The sequence below is a fragment of the Glandiceps talaboti genome, chromosome 1 (assembly GCF_964340395.1).
Source record: "Glandiceps talaboti chromosome 1, keGlaTala1.1, whole genome shotgun sequence".
NCBI classification, from domain to species: domain Eukaryota; kingdom Metazoa; phylum Hemichordata; class Enteropneusta; family Spengelidae; genus Glandiceps; species Glandiceps talaboti.
In genome coordinates, this window is record NC_135549.1 from 4,072,160 (window position 1) to 4,085,561 (window position 13,402).

At 33.4% G+C, this 13,402-nt stretch overlaps 1 protein-coding gene across 3 annotated transcripts in view; it reads right to left on the reverse strand.

Moving 5' to 3' along the window:
- Positions 1 to 1,236: 1,236 nt before the first annotated feature.
- LOC144441849 (sarcospan-like) overlaps positions 1,237 to 13,402 on the reverse strand; it is a 54,700-nt gene continuing 42,534 nt past the window's right edge. For all 3 annotated transcript variants that reach the window (XM_078131127.1, XM_078131128.1, XM_078131126.1), the window contains exons 3-4: positions 12,788 to 12,874; positions 1,237 to 4,977 (exon numbers count right to left, since the gene is read on the reverse strand). In XM_078131127.1, coding sequence (XP_077987253.1) covers positions 4,603 to 4,977; positions 12,788 to 12,874 — 462 coding nt within the window. In that variant the 3' untranslated portion in view covers positions 1,237 to 4,602. The remainder of the gene's footprint in view (positions 4,978 to 12,787; positions 12,875 to 13,402) is intronic.

Consider the following 13,402-nt stretch of genomic DNA (forward strand, 5'->3'; position numbering starts at 1 on the left):
TGTACTTCTATTAGTATAGTGCATTTCATCCAATCTGTCTAGGGTCCTATTTTATGCTATCATAGTCTTGTATTTGTAGTCATCAGCCATGGTTATGAGTTTTAGTCTTGCACTTGCATCATCATGTCTGACAATAGGATTTCAGGTCAATTAATCTCCCTTTCTCAGACAAGGTTGGACAGAATTGTGATCAGGTTACAGTTGTGTCAGTTCGGCTCATCCATCATCAAGTAAACGTATATGGGTAATCTCAGGTGACAGGCAGGTGACTGGCATGCACTGACTTTCATGTACTTGAAGTAATTAGGGGGAAACCTGCACTTGCTGAAATGTGAACTGAATATACTTACTGTGAGAGACATGACAGGCATACTATACAATCAACTACCCAGTACACTGACAACCTGGCACTTGACAAACTGATATTTCCATAGCTGAATTCTTCTCTTGAAACTTTGTAATCTTCACAATTTCAGAAATACATCATGCCAATGTAATGTTAACACATAAAGAGATAAGTCATAGAGTATTGGCAGGTGCATTGTCTGAGTTCTACATGAAATTGGCAAGTAAGTTGTCAAATCGTCATAGAAACCAATGAAATGAGATATTATGGCAAATCTTTCTATCCTGTAAAATGAGAAATTCCATCATGATGATTAATTGATTACCAAGCATTTTATAAGCATGACATAAATGCATCTAATATTTCATAGTATTCTTTGCGGCATGTCCTGAATATTTTACAAATCTGACATTCATTGTAATAGTGTATAAAATGAGAATCTAGTCAGTCAGAATGATACCATGGTATTATTACATCTAAACCAGACAGAAATCACATTCCAGGTAATATGATTAATCTTTTCAAAAATACACAGTTTCAATTACAAATGTGTTGTCTTGGTGATATGAGAATGCCGAAAGCTGTTATTGTTGACTGTTAGTATTATAAAAACATGCACTATTTCACAGGTTTGAATGATGGAAAAAGGACCACATGTGTAGAATGTTATTTCGTTTTGAAAAGCAAAATGCAATCAGTGGGATTTAATAGGTGCCCTCCATTATAACCTCCATAATAATTTCTCAATGGCCAACAACCAATCAGCAACTACTAGTATTTCATTCACACTGAAAATACAATTCCTGTGCAGTTATAAAATAGTACAGGTCCCTGGTATAGTTCCAGAAGTTTACAAACAGATTCTTACCCCCCCCCCCCCCCCCCATATATATAATATATAATTGAATAATTGAATGACAATCAACACATTTTATCACTATTCTCTTGAAATCTTATCTTGAGGCCACCAAAGTGTGAAATTCTATTTTCAGTGTTAAAGCTCCATTTTCCAAAACATCCCAAGTATGAGCCACAGCTCATCATATCCCCAACACTCCCACCACTGGGGTTACAACCTAGTATGCAGACAGTAGGAAGCATCACTATTAACCATGTTATATACTTTATATCTATATCTATATGAACTCTACATTCAACGCAAATCATTTTCAATATTTAGCATGTACATTTACATGTATGTTAGCATCATGTTCAACATCATATTTCTGGATATACAAAGAATTTATCAATGAAGGATAAGTTAAAAGCCATCAATAGTATTGTTAATCCACAGATTTACATGTGTACCCATTTAATACACAGTTCATGCCTCACTGATTTCTAGTCATATAAGAGTACAATGAATTGATGCCAATTTATATTTTATTTCATCTGATTACATATTGTTGCCCTCATGTGAACCACTGATTTACCAGAGAATTCTTGAATTGATTTTTGATCATTGATGCTTATTTTATCGTACTCATGTCTATAATTACTTGACTGTATATTTGTTCATTTTCATAACTAGTTGATATTTCAGGTGTAAATATAAAAGCACTACAAATAGTTCAATGACTGACAATGGTGAAAATGCTGAACACTGCAGGGTACAAGGTAGTACAGCCTTCAAGCAACGTTTTGTATTGAACAAAGCTTATAGCCTGATAACAACCTTTAATAGCCTTGTACTCTTAATATCTCTAACCCTGATATTGCAGTTTCCCCTCACTTTGATAGCATTCCAGAACAGTTTGGCATAAATCACTGATGATATATTATGTGTTCTACTGTTCTTCAGTCTGACCCAATCTGATTCAAATCTGATGTAGTGTACACTTCACGATTTCTTTTTGGCTGTTACGTTTACTGTCGTTTGTTCTTTTGTGAGCACTCATTACATACGTCTGACACAACACCATAGGCATTCCTGTACCAAATCTTGTACTTATGAGTAGCCAATCAGAATCCGTCTTACAATATATACACTCAATGTTCAAAATTGAAAGAAAGAAAACCTCCAAACAATAATGATAACATCCATCGTTGTCTGTGCTCTGTGCTCATGCTCTTTTCGTACAGCGTGCTCTGATGTACTGTACTCATATGTTTCAACTCATTAAGCATTCTCATTCATTGAGTGAATTCACTCATTAAGCACTTAGATTTGGTACAGGAACGCCTATGGTGTTGTGTCAGATGTATGTAATGAGCACTCCCAAAAGAACAAATGACAGTATAAGTGTAACAGATAAAAAGAAATCGCAAAATGTACAATAAATCAGATTTTAAACATATTGAGTCTGACCATAAGTCCATATTTAGTAACCTTTAAGATTTATTTGTTACAAATATATCTATCACTTAATATCACTACATATATGAATGATTTCTTTCCTCTAAATTCCAGCTCCTTACATGAAAATTATGTGTTCAAACAAAATTCTAACTCTGCATATTAGACTAATAATTCATTTCCCCTGTCTTTACTAGCTAGTAAATTCTATACTGATTTTATATATGTAAATATATGTACAGAAGAATCCTAAAAATACAGCTGCACAAGTGAAAGTTCTCAGCTCAAAATGAAACTTTTGACTCTCAAATCTACTGACAAATGTGAGGTGGTCTATGGTGACTGCAATCAATGTCTAACTAGTGAACTATCCCTGCCCTTCTAACGATGTAGATAGGAAACCTGTCATTATTGCACTGAAAGGCACATCTTTAAAGTTGTCATCATCTCTCACAGCTAATACAGACACATGAAGAGATATCATGTTGGGACAAATAGCTTTAATTGAGGCTACTATCACCTTGTTCAATAACTTTCATACTAGATGGATCAAACATGACACTTGAATTTGCTCACTTGCTTTACTATGCTAACATATTATACATACTCACTCCTAGGTACATGTTTGCCCTGCTCTGCTAACATGCTATATATATTCAACCCCAGGTACATGCATGCTTGCCTTGTTCTGTTTAATGTACTATACATACTCAACCCCAGGAACATGCTTGCCCTAGTCTGTTCACATACTATACATATTCAGTCGTACATACATGCCTGCCTTGCTATGTTAAAACAGTACATCTAATCACTAGTCAATACATTTATCTGCTTGTCCTTGCTATCTGAGACCAGCATTTTGCTCATCATGCATGATTCTTCAATAAAAGCCTACTTTTCGACTACAATTGAACAAACAAAAATTCCCTGACTGAATTCTGTATTTAATGATTTCAATGATATTCAGAACTGTTTTCTGTTGTGATGACTAATGGAGGGATTCATACCACTATGAACAGCTTCTAACACACTAAACCAGCTGTTACCTTTGACGGTAGTGTGTTTCTTTAGCCTATGCTTAGAAAAAGGGCATGATCCCTAGAGTACAACATGTTACATAGATCTGTCAAAAATAACACAACCTTTACTCTATGCCTTACATGAATAAATATTTTATTTCTTGTCCACCACTATTAAAGCACATTTACCTTTTTTTTATGAGTGTTTTACTTTTTAATTGACATGCCATGTCTCCTAATTTAAATATAATGTATTGTACATCCTGAAATACTTTGGCATCACACTATTACTGAAACCAAAATTTCAACTTCCAAAATTACTATGATATTATTGTTCTTGTGAATTAAAATTGTCATAATACTGTTTATTCATTTATTTATTTATTTTATTTATTTATTTATTTATTCATTTATTAATTCATTCTTTTAATTTCTACCTATCTATTCAGTAATTTCAAAATCTATCATTTTATTTACATTATTTCATATAATTTAGTTTCTGCTACGAAGCGTGGCACCAGATATTCTTGTTTTTCCTTCTTTTTCAAATATGACTTTATACTAATAAATACAGTATTAACTGTCATATTTCGAACTACAAGTAGACAAAGAAAATACTTTACATGAGTTGATCTTCTTTTAAAGAATATAGGACCTGGCAAGAAAGTTATTATAATAATTATTAAGGTACTATGATGTAAAACAAACTAATTTCATTACAGGTGAAGAAGAAACCCTAGTTGTGCTGTAACTCTTCCCACTGTCTGACATGTCTCCCGCTTGTTAAACAGCCAATCAGAATGGGTCTACAGGAAAGAATCAGCACTAGTCTGAGTATTTCCATGTGAGCCTTATTCTGACTGGCCGACAAATAGAAACCTAGGAGGTCTGGATCCATTAATTGGTGGGGGTGTGAGATAGGGTGGAGTTGAGGGGTCAGACTAGGGATGATTGGGTATAGTAGCACTATAGGAATAGAATCTGAGTCCCGAATAGAACTCCATATATCTAAGTTTCCAAATCATGATGACCACACAAAAACAAGCAAAACCCCCAATGGCATTCAGTGCACATTGAAAAAACAAGTAAGTTTTCAAATTGGCAAGAAAATTGGCACAATCTCTTGTATCCTCGTAAATGTAGAGTCTTGCTAAATCACTGCTTTCGTGTTCTTTGGTACACTGACAACGATCTATGGATTTCATATGTTCACATCGATCTTGAAAACTTATGATGGCAGCTCCATGAATACCAGTAAAAGCACTAGCACTCAATGCAATGAAAATACAGGATGTTGAAAGAACCAAACACGTTGCCTGTGAAGAGAAAAACAAACTGATTAATACATACAGGACAACATTTTGCAATTCTTCCCAATCCCCAGTTCCTATATAAAGTGACAGTGTGTAAACATATTTTCATTTTAAAAAATATCATTTTGACTTGCATAAAACACACCATTTACTGCAAAAGTTGCTGGTATCACAGCAATGCTACACTAAAGAAGAAACATGCCTTGACATAAAGAACACTAGGTCCTGAGCACAGAGATATGGTACATTCATTTACTGTACATGTGTATCTTTTTACTATCTCACAAATAATATGCTTCATTTATTTCACAATAGTTTTGTAAAAAGTACCAAAGTCATCAAATTAATTGAAACTTGATATTATAACCAAAGTAATGTTCCTATTAAACTTTACTTTACAATGTACATGCATGTATAAAGTGAAGTCCTGTTTTCGTCCTTTCTGGCAAAGTTATTGGAGGCCCCCAAAGTGTTTTCCTTTATGTTGTTATTGCTCTCTATGAATACTTGAACATCTACATTTTCTAAGCCATTACCAGTAATCTAAAGTTCCTATACAACATATATACACAATCCTATTTTCTACCTGATTAAGGCCTTGGTCATGTCTTTAATTTTGTGGATTTTACTTTGATATGACAACCAAATCATGAGTCTTGCTAGTGATCCAAATACTGACATTAAATTGACAACATTGTCAAATTACTAGCACTAGTACATGCAGCTAAAAAGCAATCCTACTTTTCTATGATTTGGACAGGAGATTTTAGATGTTTATAGTAATCCAAAGTAATCTACAAATAACAATACACACTGTATCTACTAATACTTCCTTTGTAAGAGAGTAGAATCAATTCAGTTTAATGGACTTCTGTCATACTACATTAGGCAAATCTTATGCTATGGGATAAAGTAGAATTATTGAGTCATATCTTGTCATCCAACAAACAATTATTACTAATACAAAAATACTCAATGCACGAGAGATTAGTGACAGTATGAATACACCAATCTGATACACACGTATATCAAGTTGTGTATTTTTTTGTACACAACTAATGACAATTTTGAAACTAATTTGCTTTAAATAGGAATACTACTGTAGCATGAATTGATAATGATATTAAAACAGGATATAACACCTATTATCATATACCTACATGTATGCTCACATCAATCACTCCTTGTTACGTTTAACACAAAATGTCACTTCTGATATGGGACATTAAACGTCATGATATTCACATAAACGTCATCAGAAAACACCTCTCTGATTGGACAAAACACAACGATTCTGAACATAAACAAACTTAAATAAAATGGTGGCCAATCATCGGGGATATGGCGTTTGCCACAACACTGGAATTTTCAAAACAAGGAAATTTTGATGAAAATATCCATACCCAAATAATACTATTTATGATCGTTAAGTATCACAGGCATGCATATAACTGAATCTACAAAACTTCCTGATTTAGCTTCTAGTTTAAATGAATCATTTGCATAATTAATTATTTTGGTAATTAGGCAATATCTTAATAACACAAGCTCAAATTTCATATAATTTATACACATTGTTGATAACAAAGTGCGCATGTCCAACATTGCTTCAAGATGTAGCTATTAATTAGGTAGAGTCACATTGAACTTACTTGCGTTACAGTAAGACAAATTTATATCAATAATCAAACACATGTAGACCAGGGCACAAACCCCAACCACAGTGGTAAGAGGCCAGTGGTATACCGGTATCCACTCGGCCACCGATAACCTACTGTGTACACTGAGACTTAAAGTTGTTGCTACACAGATACAACTATTGAAAGTCTGTACAAACAGCTTTATTGCTGTGAGCAAATTATAAACTAAGATTCAGTTGTTATTGAATTTCAAAATCTTCTTTTTTCAATCAGTACTCTCCTCAAGGAACAATTACCAAAGCAGGTCAGATAACAGTCACATCTCTATCCATCCTACTTACAAATGTTTTATACCACAGACAAATTTCATTAATCTGCAGTTATTTCTAACTCTTGGCCATTTCCATTTCATCTCATTTTCTCTCTCTAAATATCTCCCACAGTGTATATTTGCTGTTAGATAATACCAAATGTCCTTTCCCTTATAAAAGTTGAAATGACAGCAACAGAAATAAACTAAAGTAAACACCCACAGGAGTTTCTCCCAGCAAATAAAATAAGCGTACACGAAATTCAATGATTTTTTCAACGGTGCGTTTTCATTTGATGTCGTCTGAATTGAAATTACATTGCCTTCGGCACTCAAGCAAACACCTCCTCTTCCAATACAAATTAAAGGCAATGCACACTTATAGAGATGAATAATTAGAGAGAATAAAACCAGGACAATCCATCACTTTCAATTTTTTGTATAAAATGACTGTTATTGCTTCAAGTCAGACTTCCTCTATATTGTATACTGCAAACATTTAGTATTAATAGTTAAACAACATTCATTCATATAAAACTCTTATTATCATACACCTATGCCCTGATTAATCATTCGCTGATGACGTATAAGGCAAAATATCACTTCTGATATGAAACGTTAAATGTCATCAAATATGCCTTTCTGATTGGACAACATACAGCAGTTCCAATCATAAACATACAAAATGGTGGTTGATCTTCAACACTGACATTATCATATATAACTACAAAACCGACACACCTTTCAAAAATTGGGGATGAAAATATCCATACCCAAATGATACTTTCGTACATTAAATCTACAAATCCATAACCACACTGTAGCTCGACAGGTATGTTCATTTCACAACAGTATCGCAGACGAAGTGTTGGCCATCTACTATGTGTACACTACATGTACCACACTAATGTACTGCAGAAGTTATGCTTGTGGTCTACTACCTACATTTTATTAACATTTTAAACTTTTTTAAAGCATTTTCTGAAACTTTTAGAGAATCTACACTACTACGAAACTTGTATTTCACTGAAGCAGGTTGACACAGTCAGCAGACTATATGCATATGAATGTCACCTGACAATAGAGTCGTGAGATGCATGAAAGCACACACATATAGCAGGCTGTGCTCTTTTTATTTTTTCATGTATCCTCTTTGAATTCCTGGGCATAGGCATAGGATAAACCGATACCCGTTATCACATCTTCATTCGTTGCATCACTGTTCATCCATTTCTGCGACATGACACTTGTCTCTACAACTCATGTCAATATGCAGAAATGCCAATACAATGAATGAAGAGGTAATATCAGGTAATAACCTCATATTATTCATAATACTACTGCACTGACAAGTGACTTCATTGTCATGTTTAAAGCAATTAATTAACAACTTGCTAGCTTATCAATTTGTCATATGAAGGGAAGACATATAGTCTATGAACAATAACATTAAATGTATGTAATATCATTTTATCATTTTGAAATGATTACAAGTATTCATCATTCATACTTTGAAAACATGTTTTAAGGTTAAATACTGATCATACAATGTACATACAGGTAAGGGATGCTGTCAGGTTCTGTAATTGTATACCTGACAGTTCATAAGAGTCTACCGGATAGTCAGTGAATAAACTCATTACATCCATGACTCCACATATACAAAACGGACTATTCATGCACAGAAGTTGGTTGTGACCCAGTCAGTAAATAGACTGAAACATGTTATCTGTCCATTGATATGACAACTGTATTAGTGTCAATATAATGCACCTAAAGTTATCTGTACATGTATCTGTACTAAACTGTCAGTGTCAACAAACCTCTTCAAATACTGCAAATGCCACCCTTTATGCAGTACGTATTCCATTTGTGAATCCACACAATACATTTGACACTGCAGGAGACGTATGCCTTGTAATTATGTAACTACAATTACATGGAGAGAAAATGCAGTTTTTCATAATTATGGTTGTCAGCATTGCCATGGTTCAGTCCAGTATTAAATACCCCCTGTTGTTTATAAAAAGTCTTAACTAGGTCATGTCAACCTGTGGCCTTAGGCAAAGTTACAGACTTTATATATAAAATGAAAAGGCCTCAGTAATTTCAATAAAGGCATTTCATAGCTTGAATGTGACCTCTGATGCTATTTTGCATATGTTAATTACATGGACTTGATAATTTGTTATGGCACTAAATTGAACTCTCTGAGGACAGCATGGATTCCAGACTTAGTTACAAATTTAACTATGGAAGAAGAAAGGGCAAATAACTTGTTTCCATACATTTTTTGTACTACTATTACTTAGATTTATGCACACCTAAAAGATGAAGAAAGATATACCATGATCTTTCACATCAGCATAATGGAATAACCTTCATGTATAATTGTATCATTATGACATCACTATACTTTCATCCTAATGACTACTATATGTGTAATAAACTATACAGTTTTTATGATAACAGTCTGACATTTTATCAGTATATTTACATCAACAAAATTACATGTACATAACAATTAACAAAAATTATCAATTATCATTCATTCATGTTTTAAAATACTTGCTGGAAAATAAGAAACTTAAAAAAAACACCACTAAAATTAAATGGTGCCTCTGTTACATGTATATAAGTATAAATTAAGATTATTGGCATTTATTTCCACTCTGTAAAGTGTTGAGACAAACGACCTTCTCACAGAATGTCAAGGTCACATTATTGCAAGTTGGAGCATATTTTTCCACTGACGCAATGAAAAATAACCTCTTTGCAGTACATCTCAGCCATTACTGCATAGGGGCCTGTGATTTTACAACAATGGAATGTGGCAACAGACAAAAAAACAATATCAATAAAGCACCAGTAGGTGTTGAACTAACAAAGCCTTTCATGCTAATTAAACTTCAACTCTAAGTTAGCATTCTGAAGATAATAATTTATCTGTAAAATGACTAGTACTTTTCTCCAATGGTGACAAATTGGCAATAAAAATATTGCTGTACATGTATGTAGTACGTTTGATTCATCCAAAACAATAATCAGACATCACAGCTGGGCAGGAGGACAATGATATACATACAGCCTGATATAATACACTATATTTAGGTTATCATGTTAGTATAATTATAGTCTTTCTAAACCCTGTTATACCTAGTACATCAGCTCAGCAACTGGCCAGAACATCAAATTTATCTTACACATATATACACTAAAATCAACAACATATTTTACACCAGAAACAGCCCAGAGACTACTTGTTCTGGTGAATGACACTATCAAGTCAGATAGCCAACTCTGAGCTATACCAGAAATTACCAAGTGGAATTGTTCAACATGGCTGACATACACTCCTACTTTACTTGTCTTCTGTGTCTATTTGTGAATAAGAGAAAATTAACCTAACTTGTTTACTAGCATACTTCAGATATCTAGATGTCTAATACAATCAGTTGCTATACAAAGCTGTAATGAAATACTACCACTCTGTGAAACCCTAGAGGAGGCTATTTTTGATACCAATTGGCCCAATTGTCGAGAGTAAAACAAAACACTTAAAGTTAGCTTATAATAGATGTTTCTAGATTCTAACATCCTGTAATAAATGATAAACATATTGGTATGGTGACATTTAATCATCAATCATCTCTTGACATCTTACAAAATATTATTTATTGCAATAAAATATAGAATAGTCTACCACACTTTATGGTAATTATTTTAAAGCTATCATTATGGCTTCACATTCATTATGAAGATAGTATCTACAATTTACTTTGATCAAAGACACCATTAATTCAAACATCTTCAATAGCTCTAACCTGTACATATTTACTACTTACAGTATGGTATGTTATCTCTATCAGCAATGTGTGTGATACATTTATATTTTATCTATCCAGGTTGGTCTATGACATAACATATTAAAACCCTAACTGACCTGTTGTTCTGACATCTGACCAGGCACTTCATCATGAGTGACAGCAAAAGTCATCAACTGATAGCCTTGAAACCAAGAAGCAGTGTGTATGTGTGGCTATTCTTGTCTATACAATGTACCAGCTACAACTATACATAATTGCAACCTCAACCTGAGCTTCATATACATGTACAACCGTAAGCCTGCAACTACATTTTTGTAATAGATTGCTGGACACCAAATTGTATGTATTATTTCATCTGCTGCACTTCTTAGAAGTGGTATGAAAGTATTGATAGTTATATTGATAGCTGTAGTATATTTTTCCTCTTCAATTAATTACACTGTGGTGAAATAGGCAGACATTTGTCTCTTTTTGAGGTTAATATTGAACTTTCAGGAATACAGTACAAACTAGTTGTATGCAACAGCACTCCAAATGGAGCTGGCATGTTGTGAAATCTCCTTAAAGTATTACATTATTAATGGAGATAGAAATTGGAGATACACCTGCTAACAACTAAAAGTTCCAGTGTTTTTTTTGAAATGCTAAAGTCAAGTGTCAAAATAATACTAGAACTGCTTGTAGTACGTACTGGGGATTACACATGTACATGTGCAGAAAAATCTTCAGATCCTGGTCTAAATATGTGCATCACTTATTACAACCCAACACAACAAATTAAAGTGTTTTCTGTATGTACCACAATTGTTTGTAGCATCCATATCAAGTGTGTAAATGTATACTGTTTCATTTACTAATTGACCACATTAGAAAAGCCACATGCCATGGCTTGTAAATAAACCAATTGAAACAGCCAACTTTTACACATTTATAAACGATTGTAGCACATAGACAAAGTGCTTTATTTCAGTGTTACTCTTTCTAAAACTAAATGTATTCACAGAAATATTTTCTGTTTACATGTAATGAACAGGCTCAGAAAAATAATTTGATCTACGTGCAGATGTACCTTAGAAAGTTGCTGATATTGTGTATCAGAAATTTATCTCATTCTACATTTACCAGAAATGCTGTCCGAATCAATGTATATTGAATGGAAAAATGAAACTGCAATGTGAATAATGTTGATAAATTTAATTCCTAGAGTCTAATGCGAGACCTTTATCTGACAGATTTCACTTTATTTTAAGATGTTGTACTATAGGAACAGTTGGTTTCTACAAAGACTTCATCAAAATAGCCATGACATAAGGGTTTTGTCAAGACTACAAGGCCACTACTCAGAGTTTCCTTAGCTCAAGAAAGAATAATTAACATTGGGAAATAAAATATAATTATGTCATTATAGCAAATAAATGCAGTGAATATACATTTTGTATATAAGTGTACATGAGTCATTAGAAAGCTGTAGTCCAATCAATTATTCTTATCATCGAAAGCAGCATTCAAAATTTACAAAGGCAAAGCTTTTACATGAGCACCATGTCTAAATTTAGTAACAACGTACCGGTAATAATCATTACAAGCAGCGCTACTGCCTACTACTACCTACAACACTACTAGAATTACTACACAAGTGTTCTACTTTAATATGGCTACATTTGTGGAAAATAACGCTGCTGCAAATCTACCTGGAACGTGGCAACCATCTATACAAATCATGGGTGATATCCATCAAATCCCTAGACATGCCCATCAATGATATCTAAAGTTTTTTATGCAATGTATGTCACCTCTCTAGTGGATTCTATCCTGTCCAGATCAATATACTCTTTACTTGTAAGCTAACAGGTGCATAAAAACCAGAGTACATCTACAGAAATATCATTTTTCAACAACCTTTCAAACATACTAGAATTGATAAACAGTATTTTTCAAATTCTACTCTAAAATAAAGTTTAAATGCAGAAATAAAGTTTGGAAAAAAACAAGAAATTCCATTTAAATGTTAGATTTATTGACTTTTAGCATCTTACCTTAACAAGAAAAGCTTTTACACTTCCAGAATATGCTTCTAAACTTGTTGCACAGAAATACAGGCCAACAAGACCAGTTAATACTAACTGTAAGACAAGACAAGAAAAAAATCATTTCAAATGAGTTGAAATTCAACAGCTTTCAATACTGGACATCAACAAAATATATGGAAATCACATCAAATATACAAACAACAGGAAATAATGACTTGTACATTGTATGTTTCATTTTAATCATTCAACATAAAATAACAAAGCAAAAGAAAAGTGTATCTTAAAAACTATTATTATATTAGCACCAGAGATTACTTGCACCAGTGCGTGTGTACATACTAGTGGTATCTGCACTACAGTGCAATACCAAAAACATAATTGCATACCTCTATGCAAATGGTATGCAAATGAGTGAGAAGTTTCAATAAACATATGTAATAACAAAACCCAATGTCATGTTAGTTCCAGTATGGGTACTCAGTGTATCTAATCTCATGCTTGCAGTGTTTTCTGAGCATGTTCAATCATTATGCTGGTTAAAGTACAGCCACATAGAATACTGCAAGTGCTCATGGAAATATCGCAAGTACGCCACACTTGTACTCATACATCATGGGGTTC